The following is a 19566-nucleotide window of genomic DNA, read 5'->3' as shown; positions in this document are numbered from 1 at the left end:
ATAATGTTCTCCATCTTGACCCCAATCATGTAACAATATCCCTCATCCTGGGAGCATCATATAATAATGTTTTCCATCCTGGCCCCATCCTGTAATAATGGATTTTGCAAATGTATACTTTTCCTTATTAATCATGCAATTTCCCTTAATGAAAAAGACAATCTGGAGATCTCCTGTGGTTCTCACTATTGCGCTACTTGCACATTTATAAAAATAAACAGTTACCATACAACTCTGATAAGAAAGATTGTTAGCAGTTGTTAGTCATGAGAGTATAATTCTAAATAAAGATGATCTCAGTAAAGATTAAGAAGCTGAATTACAGATATGATATACAGTATATGAAAAGAAATTTTTTTCTAGTCTTACAGAGGCGAAGAAGCTATTGAAACAAACAGAAGAGGGGAAGCCACCGGTAGGTATATAGACGATTAATGCAAAGTTAATATAAAGTTGTAACAATTCTCTGTTATATAGGACTGTAAGAAATGTTAGTAACTTTAATAAGAATGTAATTTACTAAGTAATTTGTAACTGTTAATTTTAGACACATAGTAAAAAAAGAATCATCTGCTCTATTGAGTCACAGAAACCTTAAACTGCAACAGTTCAAAACAGAATAGGAAACGATCAACTGCGGCAACTAAATGATACATGGGCAGAATATTTCCAAACATAGCACGCCATTTGTTTGTTTTCTTTGGTTTCTTAAAGAGCTTCTTCCCTACAGGTTAAAAGAGTATCTTTGGCAAAAAAAAGATCAAGGGTGGACTTGCCTCCAAAAGCTCAGAATTCCTCAGTAGGATATCAAACCTGTGTTTTGTAAATTGTACAAAAACTTAAACCCAATTTAGGCTATGTGCCCACTTAGCGTTTTAAACCGGACACTAAAAACCGGACTCCTTCTCAGAAATCGCGCTTTTTTTTCCCTCACGATTTTACCACAATTATGTTTGCGATTTTGCCGCGATTTTCACGTGCGAAATTCAAGCACTTTCCAAGCGATTTGAAGCATCGCTTGGAAAGTGATTGACAGGTTGGTCACACTCGTCAAACATAGCGTTTGACAAGTGTGACCAGCTTTTTACTATTGAGGCCGCCTATGCGGCATCAATAGTAAAAGATAGAATGTTAAAAATGATAAAAAAATTAAAAATCGGGGTATATTTACCTTCCAACATCGCGCGCTGTCTCAGCGATGCTCCGGTTCCCAGCGATGCCTTGCAAGACCTGTGATGACGTTGGTCTCGCGTTGCTATAGCGATCTCATGAGACCACTAGATTAACGCGAGACTACGTCATCACAGGTCCTTGCCACAAGGCATTACTGGGAACGCTGAGGCCCGGGAAGGCTGCACGTGATGCCGGAAGGTAAATATACCCCGATTTTTTATTCTTTTTTTTACAGGGGTATGGTACCCAGGGCCTGGAGGACAGTCTCCTCTCCTCCACACCGTGGGTACCATCCGCACATGAGACGCTTAACTTTGCGCATGGTGGGCATAGCCACATGCGGGAAGTAAGCGGTTCTCATGCATTCCTATGGGTGTGGAATAGCTGCAATTTTTGCGATTCCGCAAAAAGAATGAGCATGCTACGATTTTTTCCACGATGCAATTCCGCTGCTGAAAAAAGCACAGCATGTGAGGAATGCCATAGGAATGCATGGGGTGTGTTCTGTATGAGTTTTTAAAACGTTTTGGCGCCAAAAATCGAGGCAAAAACGGTTAAAAATCGCATCATGGGCACACAGCCTAAGTTTGTGATGTTAGGAGGCCAGAAACTGTCATAGAATTTTAATACCTTAGAGTGTTATACACCCCAATTACCCTTTTGAAAATGTTTAATTTCCATCCGTAGTATTCACTCATGCACAAATAAAATACTACATTTTAAAAGTTATCAATATTTTCCAAAATGTGTAATACAAAACATTGGTGTTACCACTACTGTAGTCGATGAAGACCTTTATGATTTTGCTCAGGAACAAAAAACCTTATAAATGAAATTGTTTTATTATAAAGGAAGTTAATGCAAAATTTACCTGAAAGAAAAGCTGCAAATTTGCACATTTCGACTTTACACAATTGAAGTAAATAAAAGTAAAAAAATTATCTTTCACATCGTTAAAAAAAGGGAAAAGATTTTGTTACAGATGCTTATTAAAAGTAGCAAAATACCAAAAAGACCAAAAGCTTGTGTTAAGAGATTGTGTCTTTACACAATTAAATATTTGTTTTTCAAAAATTCCCTTCTGCATTAGATATTCTTGTAATTTGATTTTGGTTTTAATCCACTACTTGTCTTTATGTAAAGCCTTACATAGAGGCATTTATGGTATTATAGCAAACAATTACAACTGTTTAATCCTACCTGCAACAACAATGAAGAAGTTACGTCCAGCACTTAGTACTGGTTTGTAGAGTTGAGCGACTTTTGGTTTTTTAGGGTCGCGTTTCGTTTCGTGAAACCCGACTTTTCCAAAAGTCGGGTCGAGCAAGATCGTCCGATTATAGGGAAAAGTCGGGGTCGTCCCGAAACACGAAACCCAATGTAAATCAATGGGGAATAAAAGTCGGCAGTGGGAGGAGGACAGGAAACACACCTACAGTGCCCATTTGAATGCCAAAAGCATCAATTCTTCTTACTTAAGCTTGTCAACCTTAATTAACTTCATAATACAAGTTACGCACTGAAAAATGGGGGTTATTTGGCTAAAGTTGTGGGGGGGAGGGCTGGCTGCAGGTTTTCATGTGCCCTGGGCGAAAGAGCGCCCCTTTAACACATACCACAACTCATCATGCTCCGATACGGCAGAGAAATAGCGGTATAGTACAATGAAAAATACCTCACTTTTTACATCTCATGACGAGGCCCATCTATTTCTCCATACAGAATCATTGGTCCCATATAATGTTTGAAACAGTATATGATGAGCTCCACATAGTGCTACAGTATATGTTGGTCCCCCTGGATGAAGCTCCACTGTCTTATGGGCCCAAATAATGCTCCAAACATAATGGGCCCCATTTCTAATGCTCTAGTGTATAATGGGCCCTGTAAATGCTGCTCCAGTGTCTGATGTCCACCTTTGGAATGTTCCAGTGTATGGTGGGCCCCATCTATCATTCTCCAGAGTATAGTGCTCCCCAAAAATTGCTGTCCCAACATTGAAAACAATCAAATAAGTCTCCTCGCTAGGGAATCCCTGTACTTGTCTGGACAGGTGCTGTAGCTTGCTTAACAGCTCGCCAGCCGTTCTCACGCCCAGTATGGATTGCACGTGATTGCACAAAGGTTAGAAAGGGTACCGTATCCCCAGATAACATGTATGGATAGCGTATACATTCAAAATATATGTCTATACAGCATGAGGCAGGCTCAGACGGTGTTAGGCCCAGTATGGATTGCATGTGATTGCACAAAGGTTAGAAAGGGTACCGTATCCCTGGATAACATGTATGGATAGAGTACACATTCAAAATATATGTCTATACAGCATGAGGCAGGCTCAGACGGTGTTAGGCCCAGTATGGATTGCACGTGATTGCACAAAGGTTAGAAAGGGTACCGTATCCCTGGATAACATGTATGGATAGCGTACACATTCAAAATATATGTCTATACAGCATGAGGCAGGCTCAGACGGTGTTAGGCCCAGTATGGATTGCAGGTGATTGCACAAAGGTTAGAAAGGGTACCGTATCCCTGGATAACATGAATGGATAGCGTACACATTCAGAATATATGTCTATACAGCATGAGGCAGGCTCAGACGGTGTTAGGCCCAGTATGGATTGCACGTGATTGCACAAAGGTTAGAAAGGGTACCGTATCCCTGGATAACATGTATGGATAGCGTACACATTCAAAATATATGTCTATACAGCATGAGGCAGGCTCAGACGGTGTTAGGCCCAGTATGGATTGCACGTGATTGCACAAAGGTTAGAAAGGCTACCGTATCCCTGGATAACATGTATGGATAGCGTACACATTCAAAATATATGTCTATACAGCATGAGGCAGGCTCAGACGGTGTTAGGCCCAGTATGGATTGCACGTGATTGCACAAAGGTTAGAAAGGGTACCGTATCCCTGGATAACATGTATGGATAGCGTACACATTCAAAATATATGTCTCAGGAGGCAGGCTCAGACGGTGTCAGGCACAGTATGGATTGCACGTGATTGCACAAAGGTTAGAAAGGGTACCGTATCCCCGGATAACATGTATGGATAGCGTACACATTCAAAATATATGTCTCAGGAGGCAGGCTCAGACAGTGTCAGGCACAGTATGGATTTGACGGCCCAGATTACACAGCGGAGGAGCAGGGAGAGGTAAAGATTGCAAATGCTGGGGCCCTGCCCAAGCAAGGGGGGCCCACTCGTGGGCGTCGGTACTGGCACTGGGCCCCTCATAGTACAGCGGTGTGTCTGACGGCGGGTGTGCACCACCACCGTCAGAGACACTTGATTGCACTATGAGGGACCCTGTGCCAGTGCCCGCGCCCAAGAGTCGGCCTACCCACCTGTCCAGGGCAACGGCACTCGCACGGTGTCGTGCGGTAGGTGGTGACCCCGGCCATGGGGGGGGAGGCAGCACAGTTAGGGAGTTTTAGAAAGTGGCATATGTTGATGTTGGACATTCAGCTGATGCAAAAGGCGAAATAGGTGAAGTGCCAGGAAGAGGTGGACCAAAGCAAGCCATTTTTCTGTCACCCTATGTGTCATCAGGGGAAGGTGGGACAAAATCCTTGGAAACCCATGCGTGGTTCATTTTAATGAAGGTTAGATCATCCACATTTTGGGTTGACAGACGGGTCCTTTTTTCTGTCAGGATTGATCCAGCTGCACTGAAGACTCTTTCCGATAGCACACTTGCAGCTGGGCAAGCGAGCTCCTGTAAGGCATATTGTGCCAATTCAGGCCAGGTGTCCAGTTTAGCGGCCCAATAGTCAAAGGGGAATGACCTGTGTGGGAGAACATCGATATGGGAGGAAAAGTAGTTTGTTACCATAGTTGACAACTGCTGTCTCCTGTCACTTTCCATCGATGCAGTATTACCAGTTGTGTGAGCGGTATTTGAAAAATCAGTCCACAACATTGTCATGAAACCCCTGTCTCCAACGCCACTTCTGCTGTGTGCACCACGAACACCTCTGCCAAGCTGCCCCCGGCCCGTACGGCTCGTGTGAGAACCATCACCGCTGCTGTGTGCTGGGAATGCCTCAAGCAACCGATTTACCAGAGTTGCTTGTTTATTAGCCAATATTAGGTCAAGGTTCTCCTGTGGCATGATGTTTTGTAATTTGCCTTTATAGCGTGGATCCAGGATGCTGGCCAACCAGTAGTCGTCATCGTTCATCATTTTGGCAATGCGGGGGTCCCTTTTTAGGATCCGCAAGGCATAATCTGACATGTGGGCCAATGTTCCCGGTGTCAATGATGCACTGCGAGTGCTGGGTGGAGGAGCACTTTCTGGCAAATCCACATCCCTCCAGTCACGCACAAACCCTGTACCAGACCTTGCCACGCCAACATTTTCACTTGCCCCACGAGATGCATCCTCCTCCCCTAAGTAATCATCCCCATCATCATCCTCCTCCTCCTCTTCTTCCTCCACCTCGTCCAGGAGAGGTCCCTGAGCAGACAATGGCTGAATGTCATCAAGGATTCCCTCCTCCTCTTCCTCCTCATCAACATTGGCTGCAGACGCCTGCTCCTTAAGGTGCATCAAAGTTTGCATGAGCAGACGCATAAGTGGGATGCTCATGCTTAGGATGGCGTCGTCTGCGCTTACCAGCCGTGTGCATTCCTCAAAACACTGAAGGACTTTACAAAGGTCTTTCAGCTTCGACCACTGCACACCTGTCAACTCCATGTCTGCTCTCAAAGTGCCTGGCCGTGTATCCTCCCACAAATGCATTATGGCCTGCCTCTGCTCGCACAGCCGCTCCACCATGTGCAGGGTGGAGTTCCACCTTGTTGCAATGTCGATAATGAGGCGGTGGTTGGGAAGGTGGAGCAATCGCTGCAGCTTCTGCATACGAACGGAGTGTACAGGCGACCGGCGGATGTGCGCGCACAGTCTTCGCACCTTCTGGAGCAGGGCTGTTAATTTTTGAGGAAGCACTGCACCCCCAGGTTCAAGGTGTGAGCCAAGCAAGGTATGTGGCTGAGTTTTGAAAGGGCTATGGCTGCCACAAAATTACGGCCGTTATCACTAACTACCTTGCCTGCCTCAAGATGTACACTGCCCAGCCATGACTCAGTTTGTCGCTTCAAGTACTCGGCCAGCACCTCGGCGGTGTGTCTGTCGCCCAAACACATCATCTGCAACACAGCCTGCTGACGCTTTCCACTAGCTGCTCGATAGGGGGACACATCGTGTGCAACAGTGGCAGCTGCAGATGGAGTGCTCGTACGACTGCGCTCTGTGGACGAGCTTTCGCTTCTGGAGGAGGAGGAGGAGGAGGAGGGTGGAACGCCTACAGCCAACTGTTTCCTATACCGTGGGCTAGGCAGCACTGTCCCACTACCGCTGTCCCCTGTGGACCCTGCATCCACCACATTAACCCAGTGCGCAGTGATGGACACGTAACGGCCCTGGCCATGCCGACTGGACCATGCATCAGTTGTGAGGTGCACCTTTCCGCTCACTGACTGCTTGAGTGCATGGACAATGCGGTCTTTCACATGATGGTGGAGGGCTGGGATGGCTTTGCGAGAGAAGAAGTGGCGACTGGGTAGGTCATAGCGTGGTACTGCATAGGCCATGAGTTCGCGGAAAGCTGTGGTTTCCACCAACCGAAAGGGCATCATCTCAAACGAGATTAGTTTGGCAATGTGGGCGTTGAAACCCAGTGTACGCAGATGAGAGACTGAGTACTTTCTTGACCTACTCATAGTGTCTGGGAGGGTGAGCTGGACTTGAGAGCTGCATATGGTAGAAGTAGCGGTGGACAGGGCGGACTGAGAGAGGGTTGATGATGGTGATGGAGTTGGTGTTCTTTCTGATAGCCTAGAATCAGTCTTTCGTTGATATAACAGTGGGATTCCCTGACTGCTGTGGTCTTGCAACGACACCTCAACATTTGCTGCTGTGCTAACCGGTGGGCTTACAGTGGGGGAAACAATGTAGCGTTGCTGACTACCTTCGTTGTGATCAGTTGCACATGTGGCACTTGAGGTTTGGTGTTGTGTCCACGCTTGCAAGTGCATGCTGGTTAAATGTCTAAGCATGCAACTGGTATTCAAATTTTTCAGATTTTTCCCTCGCCTAAAGGTCTTTGCGCACTTCTTACAGATAACCTTGGCCTGATCATGAGGATTTTGTTCAAAAAAGTGCCACACTGCACTCTTCCTACTTTGGCAGACATTTTGCGGCCTAGCACGCTGTGATCTTTTGACCCTCTGGACAAGCTGTCCAGCAACTCTTTTGATGTTTGGAACCTGTCTTTGGAGTGCTCCGGGCCTGCCAGATAACAGCTGTTGCGATGTTGATGTCTGCTGTGGATGCTCCTCATCTGAGCTATTGGAAGCAGCACCCTCTTCCCCCAATGGATGCCAATCTGGGTCAACAACTGGGTCATCCATCACCTCCTCTGCTATGTCATGTGCACCTTCCTCTGTGTCACCGTGTATGGTGGTATAGTGTGCGGGAAGGGGCACCTGAGTCTCATCAGGGTCAGAATCTGGCTCTGTACACTGCGAGGACAATGTAGTGCTCTGAGTGAATGTACCAGCAGAATCATCCACCAGCGGCTGTGCATCAGTGCACTCCATGTCAGATTCATCTTGGCCTGGGTAATTCACCATTTCACTTAATAATCCAGGCATGGTATGTGAAAACAGCTCCATGGAGTAATCAGTAGTATGGCCTGCGTCATCCTTCAATCTTGGTTGGGGTGAAGGACACAAGGAAAGGTGTGGTTCATGAACATGAGCCTCCAATGACGACTCAGTGCTTTTACTTTTTACAACTTCAGAAGAGGAGGCGATAGAGCTGGAGGCTGAGTCAGCAATGTAAGACAAAACTTTTTCCTGATGCTCTGGCTTTAAAAGCGGTTTGCCAACTCCTAGAAAACTAAGCGTTCGAGGCCTTATGTAGCCAGACGATGACGCAGGGTCAGCACCTCCTGCATTCGGTCCTATTTTGCTCTTGCCACTACCATCAGATCCACCACCAACACCATCATTACCAGCTGCCAACCCCCGCCCAATTCCACGGCCTCTTCCACCAGCCTTCCTCATTTTTGGTAGAAATGTAGACAAAATCCAACAATCTATATAGTAATGTAAAACAAGGTACAAGGTGTCTATAGGACAGGGGAGATTTTGAATTTCTGCACACACTTGTGGACAGTGGACACTTTTGGATTGTGTGAGGCCCACTGATATCTGAGCGCTATGTGACAGGCTCGATGGCACTGCTGTGACAAAAGTGACTAGAGGATAAGGGAGATTTTGAATATCTGCACACACTTTTGGACACTGGACACTTTTGGATTGTGTGAGGCCCACTGATATCTGAGCGCTATGTGACAGGCTCGATGGCACTGCTGTGACAAAAGTGACTAGAGTATAAGGGAGATTTTGAATTTCTGCACACACTTTTGGACACTGGACACTTTTGGATTGTGTGAGGCCCACTGATATCTGAGCGCTATGTGACAGGCTCGATGGCACTGCTGTGACAAAAGTGACTAGAGGATAAGGGAGATTTTGAATATCTGCACACACTTTTGGACACTGGACACTTTTGGATTGTGTGAGGCCCACTGATATCTGAGCGCTATGTGACAGGCTCGATGGCACTGCTGTGACAAAAGTGACTAGAGGATAAGGGAGATTTTGAATATCTGCACACACTTTTGGACACTGGACACTTTTGGATTGTGTGAGGCCCACTGATATCTGAGCGCTATGTGACAGGCTCGATGGCACTGCTGTGACAAAAGTGAATAGAGGATAAGGGAGATTTTGAATTTCTGCACACACTTGTGGACAGTGGACACTTTTGGATTGTGTGAGGCCCACTGATATCTGAGCGCTATGTGACAGGCTCGATGGCACTGCTGTGACAAAAGTGACTAGAGGATAAGGGAGATTTTGAATATCTGCACACACTTTTGGACACTGGACACTTTTGGATTGTGTGAGGCCCACTGATATCTGAGCGCTATGTGACAGGCTCGATGGCACTGCTGTGACAAAAGCGACTAGAGGATAAGGGAGATTTTGAATATCTGCACACACTTTTGGACACTGGACACTTTTGGATTGTGTGAGGCCCACTGATATCTGAGCGCTATGTGACAGGCTCGATGGCACTGCTGTGACAAAAGTGACTAGAGGATAAGGGAGATTTTGAATTTCTGCACACATTCGTGGACAGTGGACACTTTTGGATTGTGTGAGGCCCACTGATATCTGAGCGCTATGTGACAGGCTCGATGGCACAGCTGTGACAAAAGTGACTAGAGGATAAGGGAGATTTTGAATCTCTGCACACACTTTTGGACACTGGACACTTTTGGATTGTGTGAGGCCCAATGAATATCTGAGCGCTATGTGACAGGCTCGATGGCACAGCTGTGACAAAAGTGACTAGAGGATAAGGGAGATTGGATTGCTTTTAAAAAAGCAGTTTGCGGAGCAGTGGGTAAACAGCAATGCCAGCCTGTCAGGAAGCCTTAAAAGGCAGCCCAACAACCAACACCACTGATACACCACTATATAGCCTCCCCTTGCACTGCACACACAGTGACTGGTGTGTTGTGCAGGCCAAATTGCTAGCAGTAGAAGCAGTTTTTTTTTCTTCTACAGCAGGACAAAAAAAAAAAATTGGGATTGCTTTTAAAAAAGCAGTTTGCGGAGCAGTGGGTAAACAGCAATGCCAGCCTGTCAGGAAGCCTTAAAAAGCAGCCCAACAACCAACACCACTGATACACCACTATATAGCCTCCCCTTGCACTGCACACACAGTGACTGGTGTGTTGTGCAGGCCAAATCGCTAGCAGCAGAAGCAGTTTTTTTGTCTTCTTCCCTGCCTAACGCTCTCCCTACAGAATCAGCAGCAACCTCTCCCTATACTAAGATCGGCAGAAGTAAGATGGCGGTCGGCGTGCACGCCCTTTTATACCCCCTGTGACGCCCACCAAAGCAAGCCAATCACTTGCATGCCCTTCTGAAAGAGGGTGGTGACCCGTGCCTATGTCATCACGTTGCCCACAGTGTCCGTGGATCCTGATTGGCTGAAAAAGAGCGCAAAACAAACTTTTGAAACGCAACTTTGGCGCGTAAGTCACCGACCTCGTGGCCGACCTCATCCTAGGGTCGGGTTTCGTTTCATGAAACCCGACTTTGCCAAAAGTCGGCGACTTTTGAATTTTTTCGACCCGTTTCGCTCAACTCTACTGGTTTGGGTTCCTCCCACCATTGGCGGATTATAATGAGGGCAATCTGGGCTGCTACTCAGGGACCAAGACTATTATAATGTTTTCTTCAGCACCATTGGCAGCTCTGATCTCCAGGCAAGGTTCTTTCCTGGAGCTCCGCTACAGGCAGTAGAGAATGGCATTGCAGCCTTTTCTCAGCTGGCGCTGTCACGAGGATGTCATAAGCAAGCACATTGACATCACCCAGTCAGCATTTATGCACCAGCCATAACAAGAGGGTGACGCAATGAAATATGTATGAAAAATGTGTATTACTTTTTTTAGATAAAATTTGTAAAATATCAGTTAGAGAGAGGAAAGTAAAATTAATAGAGGGTGGGAGTGGGAGAAAAGAAATGATAATGATTTGAGGGTGGGGGTGTTAGAGAAGACATTATATTGAAATAATGGTGGGGCAGAATAGAGGACATTTTAGAGAATTAAGGGTGGCGGGCAGAATAGAAGAAATTATAATGAATATTGATGGTGGCGGTTTGGACCTTATATTATAAAAAAATTGAGGGTGGGTGAGGGAAGGCACGTAACTATAATGATTTTAGGGGCATGTAAATTTGATGAACTGAGAGAGTGGGAGATGCAGAGTAGTGAGGTGTTGAGGACACAGGAGCATGACTGGTAATGAACTGGGGCTGGGAAAAGTAGCATATTATAGTTAACAGGAGGCATATTGGTGGATTATCAATTTGTATCTGGATAGTGGGTTGCATTATAGCGAATTGTATATTAATGGTGGGTGCACTTCTGTATTCAGCAGCGCAGTGTGGGTAGACTTCTTATTTCAATGAAGAAATGTCCACATGTATAAGACCTTTTATATTTTCCGGGGCGCAGTGCTCAGTGCTTCAAACTGCAAAGACCAAGGACTGGCATTGAGATGTCGACATGAAGGTTTGACAAGATGAAGAAGAAAAGGGATGTCATCAAACCAGAAATCAATGTTATGCTACAGGATGTAAATATTTACTCTATATAAGGAGCTGTATAGGCTAATGTTCACACGGACCAGCCAGAGGCGCTAAACAACCACCAAATGGTAAACCATTACGGATCAGCAGTCAGTTACTGTTGTCTGTCTGTTTAAACAGGCAAATAAAGGGGTGGTCCAAAACAAAATGTATCTATTTAATGTCATAATCTAATATTTTTTTCTAATATACTTTAAATAAAAGTAGCCTTCCTTAACTACACTATATGAATTCCATTAATTGCTAGGATACTCAAACATAGCGTCATCAGGGGGCAGAATCTGCAGTCACTGCCTCAGCCTATGCCCCATCCCTGAAATGAAGTGTCATCAGTGACCTCCATTTCAGGGGCAGGACTAATCCATTCTCTACTGGGCATAAGCTGGTTTTCAATTCTGATGGAAGCTCATTAGATTCCTGTCACTGTGCACTGTTCTTGACAATGCGCTCTCTCGCCTGCTCTGATCAGTAGTGAGGAGCCAACAACAAAGCACATTGTCATTGCACAGTGTAAGTAATGAATAAGTGAGAAGAGACCACTCCCGTCCTCGCATTAATATCACTGTAGGGGGCTGATCTTATCTCTGCACTCTCATTCTATCCTTACAATGTGCACTGACCATACGCTCTGTTGATGACTCATCACTTATGATCAGTGCCGGCGAGAGAGCGCATTGGCACTGTGCACTAGGGTGACCGGATCTCATATGGGAGGGAAAAAATGTCAGAATCTTGTTCGTCTGGACCCCACAAAACGATTCCCCTTTCCAGATATTGAGAGAGCCAAAATTTGAGCTCGATCAAACGACGTTAACCCGTGCCGCTCGTCGCTCAAAGTTTGAAAAAATCCAAATTGAGGTATTTTAAGATTTAGGTATTTTGCATAGTCTGTTAGACTATAAAGAATGTGACAACAACATTGCAGAAATAGCCCTGACCAAATTTTCGAACAATTTGTGGTATTTGAATGCAGAGTTGGTGGGATTATCGTTTTTTGATCCCACCATTACAGACAATGAAAAGTTGTTAATGGCTAATAAATTGCTCAGTAGCACAGATGAACCATCAGAGCACGCTAACCTACATGAGTTGATAATTTTACATAGTTATCTAATCTATTCTAGAGCTTTTGTTAAAGTAGTTTTTGAAACGTCAGAATATAATGCTCGGCATTTGCTTACAACTTGCAGGACATATTGCTTTTGTTCTTCATCTTTTGTCAGAAGGTCGTTAAAGTCGGTTACTTCCTACCTCTTTTAATTTTTCTTTCCTAACTTTTGGATTTACAACCCTAGCGTGCTCTGATGGTTCATCTGTGCTACTGAGCAATTTATTAGCCATTAACAACTTTTCATTGTCTGTAATGGTGGGATCAAAAAACGATAATCCCACCAACTCTGCATTCAAATACCACAAATGGTTCGAAAATTTGGTCAGGGCTATTTCTGCAATGTTGTTGTCACATTCTTTATAGTCTAACAGACTATGCAAAATACCTAAATCTTAAAATACCTCAATTTGGATTTTTTCAAACTTTGAGCGGCGAGCGGCACGGGTTAACGTCGCTTGATCGAGCTCAAATTTTGGCTATCTCAATATCTGGAAAGGGGAATCATTTTGTGGGGTCCAGACGGACAAAATTCCGACATCGATTTTTTGCGGTCACCCTACTGTGCACTGAGCATCAGTTGAAATTGAAAACCTACTCATGCTCAGTAGAGCAGGAATTAGACCAGCCCCTGAAACAAAGATCACTGATGGCACATGATGTATTAACAGAAGCATAGAGTCTAGATCACATGAAGTAGGGCATTGAGAGTAGAATGCTTAAATCATACATTATGAAATGTTGATTTTAATTATTTTTTTATTTTTTCAGAAAAGAATACACATAAATATTCCTGACATCTACGACACAGAAAAAAAAATAATGGAGAGCGTAACAGATTTGATTTCTCTGGAAAATGAAACCAATTTGGATTATACATATTATTACGAAAACTATACCAGAAGTTACCATAAGAAATCTATTGCCTTTCGGGATATTTGCTTTGTAGTGACCTGCTCAGTGTTTTGCTTGCTGGGAATCATCGGAAATGGTCTTGTCATCTATTTCGGACTCTTCAGGATGAAAAAAACAGTCAACGTCGTGTGGTTCCTCAGCTTGGCTGTCGCTGACTTCATCTTTTCATTATTATATCCTGTGAACATCATACAACATTTATTAAAAAATTGGTCAAATTTTTCGTGTAAGTTAATGCAGGCACTTTTGTTCATTAACACGTCAGTCAGTGTCCTTCAACTCACGGTCATCAGTGTTGACCGATGCATTTGCATCGTGTTCCCGGTATTGTGTCATAACCACCGGAGACCAAGATTGGCTATCATCATTGCCCTTATCATTTGGATATTGTCATTTGTTCTGGCGACACCAAGCATAATATATGTAGACACATTTACAATTTCCGATGCAACATATTGCACTACCGCCACAGATTTTTCTATCATCGTAAAAAAGACAGTTTTGGGCTTTGTTTTCTACTTCCTTCTACCTTTTATTGTCATTGCCTGCTGTTACATCGTGATTGTTTTATACATAAGAAGGAAACGCATCTTCTCTTCTTCTAAGCCTTTTAAAACCATGGCAGCCATCATCATTGCCTTCTTTATCTGCTGGTTTCCCAATTATTTGATTCACTTTTTCATTATATTTAGACACATTAGCATTAATGTTTATGTGATCTATTATGGAAAATTTATAGCCCTTATCCTAATAATCATGAATTCTTGCATTAATCCCATCCTTTATGTCTTTATTGGTCGGGATTTCAAGGAAAAATGTTGCGGCTCATTCCAGGTTACATTTGAGAAGGCATTTCTAGAAGACGAGGAGAAGGCTCAAGAAGGGAATATAGCTCTTACAAGGGGACATACAGAAGTTGTACAATAACATGAACTACACTATGACTTTGGATCAAATGTAGATTTTTAAGGTATACATTAACTTAAGGATTTTTTTTGCTTTTCAATTAGTCATTTACCAAAATTAAAGAAAGCTGCATCAGATATATTTAGTAACAAAGTAGCCTAAGTAAAATGACTTATCATTATGTGAGGATAATTATATTTACTTTTGATTATATATAAAATAAATAAGATTAAAAAATAATATTGGGTTTCATGCAATATTTTGTTCCTTAGCCTTTTATAGTTTCTTTGTTTCCCTGCATAGGTGCTAGCTGGAAAATGGATTACCTGAAAATCTGTGCGTAAGCTCGTTTTAATAGTAAGTTTGTGAGTCCATCTTTCAGAGCTCCTCTCTCTCTGCTGATCACCACATGAAGGTTCAACTCAATTTGGATATAAAAAAAAAAAAAAAAAAAAAAAAAAAAATTGGATATAGTCTTTGATCAGAAATCTGCACAGAGTTGAGAAAAAAGACAGATAAAAGAGTTACAAATTAGAGATGGGCGAACCCGAACGTTAAAATTCGGAGTCGGTACCAGACACCTACTGTCTGTGTACGAACCCTGAACACAAACTTCTCCCCTAAGTCATGTTACTTTTTGGGTTTGGCAGCCCGAACAAGGTTTGTGGAAAGACTGCAGTGCAGCCAGTCAGCAAGCCTTTTTTGTGTGGACGCTTCTGGCTCAATCACAGCCATGTCAAGTATTGGATTGTATTGTAGACTACTAGTTCTGATGACACAGTTGAAGTCGGGAAATAGTTTTGAACAGCATGACATCTCCCTCAGTTTGGGGCAGTACCTCTAGATCAACGAAGGTTGGGAGATATGTCTGTCTATCTATGTCTATCTTTTTAGTGAATTGAAAAAATAAAGCAATATTGTGTAATATTTTAATTGCTTCACTCCCAGGCCATCTTCTGTTATTGTTGTTATTTTTCTGTCAATATGGTCATGTAAGGGCTTGTTTTCTGCGGGAAGAGTTGTACTTTTGAAAAATATCTTTGGTTTGACCATATAATGTACTGGAAAACAAGAAAAAAAAATTAAGTGCATTGAAATTGCAAAAAAGTACAATTCCACAACTAGTTTTTGGGTTGCTTGTTTACCATGTTCACCAAATTCCAAAACTGACCTGCCATTATGATTCTCCAGGTCATTGCGAGTTCATAGATACCAAACATGTATAGTTTTTTTTATTTTTTTATTTAACCCCTTAAGGAACAAGCCACTTTGCAGGTTAATGACAGGCCTTAATTTTGAAATCTGACCATTGTCAATTTATGTGGTTATAACTCTGGAATGCTTCAACGTATGCCACTGATTTTGCGACTGTTTTTTTCATCACATATTGTACTTTTTGATAGTAGTAAAATTTCTTCAAAATTTCTTATGTTCATTTGTGAAAAAATGTAAATTTTACAAAAATTTAGAAAATTTCACAATTTTCAAACTTTTAATTTTTATGCCCGTAATCAGAGCGTTATGTCACAGAAAATAGTTAATAAATAACATTTCCCACATGTCTACATCAGTACAATGTTTGAAGCATATCTTTTTTGTTAGGAAGTTATAATGGTTAACATTTGATTTCTCATTTTTTCAACAAAATTTGCAAAACCATATTTTTTAGGGACTACCTCAAATTTGAAGTCACTGTGAGGAGTCAATATGACAGAAATTACCCAAAAATGACACCATTCTAAAAACTGTACCCCTCAAGGTGCTCAAAACTGCATTTAAAAAGTTCATTAACTCTTCAGGTTCTACACAAAAATTGAAGCAATGTGGAAGGAAAAAATGAACATTTAGCTTTTTGCACAAAAATTTTACTTCGGACATAAATTTTTTTATTTTGTGAAGGGTATACGGAGAAAACGAACGACAATATTTGTTGTGCAATTTTTCCTGAGTACACCGATACCCCATGTGTGGAGGAAGACCAATCTTTAGGTGCACAGCAGGGCTTTGAAAGAAAGGAGCACCATTTGAGGTTTTGAACGTAAAATTGGTTGGAATCGAGAGCGGATGCCATGTCGCGTTTGGAGAGCCTCTGATGTACCTAAACAGTGGAAACCCCCACAAATGACACCATTTTGGAAACTAGACCCCCAAAGAACTTATCTGGCTGTGTGGTGAGCACTTTGAACCCTCAAGTGCTTCATAGAAGTTAATAACGTAGAGCCGTGAAATTAAAAAAATCATATTTTTTCCAAAAAATGATCTTTTTGCCCTCAATTTTTTATTTTCCCAAGGGTAACAGGAGAAATTGGACCACAAAAGTTGTTGTGCAATTTGTCCTGAGTATGCTGATACCCAATATTTGGGGGTAAACCACTGTTTAGGTGCATGGCAGCGCTGAAGGGAAGGAGCACTGTTTTACTTTTTCAATGCAAAATTTGCCGGAATTGAGATTGGATACCATGTTGCATTTGGAGAGTCCCTGATGTGCTTAAACAGTGTAAACCCCCCACAAGTGACACCATTTTGGAAACTAGACCCCTGAGGAACTTATCTAGATGTGTGGTGAGCACTTTAAACCCCCAAGTGCTTCACAGAAGCTTATAACGTAGAGCCGTGAAATTAAAAAATCATATTTTTTCCAAAAAAAATGATCTTTTTGCCCCCAATTTTTTTATTTTCCCAAGGGCAACAGGAGAAATTGGACCACAAAAGTTGTTGTGCAATTTGTCCTGAGTATACCGATACCCCATTTATGGGGGTAAACCACTGTGATCACCTTATTGCGATCTTTGGGAGGCAGAATGAACAAATCCACAAAAGGTTAAGAATTGGTTTTATTTTTTCCACCACTTCTCGTGCAGTATAAGTGATTAGGACACTTAATTCTTCGAGTCAGTGCGATTACAACGATACCAGATTTATATCCTATTTTTATGTTTAGCTTCGATCACACACTAAAAGACACTTTTTTTCTTAGAAGTTTTTGCATCACCATATTTTGAGAGCTATAATTTTTCCATATTTCAGCCGACAGAGTCATGTGAGGTTTTGCTTCTTGCGGGATGAGATGACGTTTTTATTGGTACCATTTTCGGGCACATGACATTTTTTCATCGCCTTCTATTCCGATTTTTGTGGAGGCAGAATTTAAAAAAAAACAGCAAATCAGGAATTTTTTTTCTCCATTCCACGTGTGGTAAAATTGGTAACATACATAGTTTTGAAGGCTGAAGGAAGACCTTATGTCCATCTAGTTCAGCCTATTTTTAGTGCAGCTGTTCTGCATTGTTGATGCTGGGAAAGGCAAAAAACCCACAGAGTAGAAGCCAATTTTCTCCATAGGGAAAAAAATTCCTTCCCCTAAGCTGGGTCAACCATCTACCTATAATATTATGTTATTCATAACCTTCTACACTGTTACTCACAAGAAAAGCATCCATTCCTTTCTTAAATTCATTCAGTGAGTTGGCCATCACCACTTCCTCAGGAAGAGAATTCCAGAGCCTCACTGCTCTTACCGTGAAGAACCCTCTTCTATGCTGGTGCAGAAATTGTCTTTCCTCCAAACGAAGAGAATGCCCCGTTGTTCTTGTCACAGTCCTTGGTGCAAACAGTTCATTGGAGAGATCTCTGTATTGCCCTCTGATATACTTGTACATATATATTAGGTCTCCCCTAAGTCTTCTCTTTTCTAGAGTAAATAGACCTAATTTTGATAACCTTTCTGGGTATTGTAGTGAACCAACTCCATTTATCATTTTAGTAGCCGGCCTTTGAACCCTTTCAAGTTCAGTAATGTCTTTCTTGAGCATCGGTGTCCAAAATTGCACACAATACTCCAAGTGTGGTCTGATGAGTGATTTGTACAGAGGGAGGATTATGTTTTCATCTCGTGTCCCCAGACCTCTTCTACTGCATGACCCTATTTGCTTTGGTGGCAGCTGCCTGACACTGGGCACTCCAGTTTAGCTTCTTATTGACTAAGATGCCTAAGTCTTTTGGGTGTGACCGCCCTCTTTCTGAGCTGGGAAAACCATCCTGTCTGGCCTAATCTTTTACTAGTGGTTCAGCTGCTCGACCCTGGTTCACATTCACGTCACTTGGCAAATGAAAATTTTTTAAATACTAGAGTAGGGACTGTCCCACAAGGGTTGCCGTGACGTGGTGGAATGGCTTGTACATTATTTTGATCAAAATTATGTTTACTAAATAGCCTTATTATTATTATTATTACCTTTATGCATTATTTGCAATTTATTTTTTACTTTTTAGTTCAGGATATTTGTGTTTTTTGCTTTTTGTTTTCTCTGATAAATGGTCATGTGTTAATATGCACTTACATTGTGCATACACATTAACTTACTTTCTCAATTCAGATTCGCTTTTTAGTCAGTGTGCAATGAAAGGGGAGGATTTTTGTTGTGTGCAGCAGCGCTGGTGGTGATTAGGCTGCCTTTTAAGGCTACCTGCTAGCTGCATTTCTGTGTGCACACTGCTGTTCAAACTGCTTTTTTCAAAGCACTCCAAATTTTATTATTTTGTCCTGGTGAGTTACTGAGCATTCATTTTTTCACACATCGTCTAGCGGTGTACGCTCCGCACACACTACCGTGTATTCCGGCTGGTATCACGGACAAATAGAAGCTATCTGGGTGTGACTCTGGAAGAAAAAACCGAGGAGTTTGTCCATTTTTCCAGAACTACACCTTAGAGTTGTGTCCGTTTTTCAAACAGTTTCGTATATCTGCTGTTTGATTACAGTCAAAACTAGACAGAGACAGCGTGTGTCAGTCCATATACAAATACATGAAGCTTGACAATTTTCCATACAGACACCGTCTAGTGGTGTACGCTCCTCACACACTACCGTGCATTCCGACTGGTATCACGGACAAATAGAAGCTATCTGGGTGTGACTCTGGAAGAAAAAGCCGAGGAGTTTGTCCGTTTTTCCAGACCTACACCTTAGAGTCGTGTCCATTTTTCAAACACTTTCGTATATCTGCTGTTTGATGATGTAAACACTAGACAGAGACAGCGTGTGTCAGTCTGTATGCAAATACGCGGAGCTTGACAATTTTACATACACACCGTACAGCCGTGTACGCTCCTCACACACTACCGTGTACCGCCTTCTAGCACAGACAAATAGAAGCTACTGTGTGTGACTCTGGAAAAAAAATGAGGAGTTGTTCGTATTTCCAGA

General features: G+C 42.6%; 1 protein-coding gene across 1 annotated transcript; it reads left to right on the top strand.

Annotated features, from left to right (window-relative positions):
• Positions 1-368: 368 nt before the first annotated feature.
• Positions 369-14554, top strand: LOC141084908 (chemerin-like receptor 1). The gene is made up of 2 exons (XM_073569858.1): positions 369-415; positions 13311-14554. Exon 2 carries the CDS (start codon positions 13362-13364, stop codon positions 14379-14381), a length of 1020 nt encoding a protein of 339 aa, XP_073425959.1. The 5' UTR covers positions 369-415; positions 13311-13361; the 3' UTR covers positions 14382-14554.
• Positions 14555-19566: the final 5012 nt, after the last annotated feature.

The sequence above is a fragment of the Dendrobates tinctorius genome, unplaced genomic scaffold (genome assembly GCF_039654945.1).
Source record: "Dendrobates tinctorius isolate UK_male_01 unplaced genomic scaffold, ASM3965494v1 ptg000028l, whole genome shotgun sequence".
Classification (NCBI taxonomy): domain Eukaryota; kingdom Metazoa; phylum Chordata; class Amphibia; order Anura; family Dendrobatidae; genus Dendrobates; species Dendrobates tinctorius.
This window is presented reverse-complemented; position numbering and strand designations above follow the sequence as displayed.

Excerpts from the sequence above, each read along its gene's own strand:
- LOC141084908 (XM_073569858.1), top strand. The coding sequence starts at position 13,362 with ATGGAGAGCGTAACAGATTTGATTTCTCTGGAAAATGAAACCAATTTG.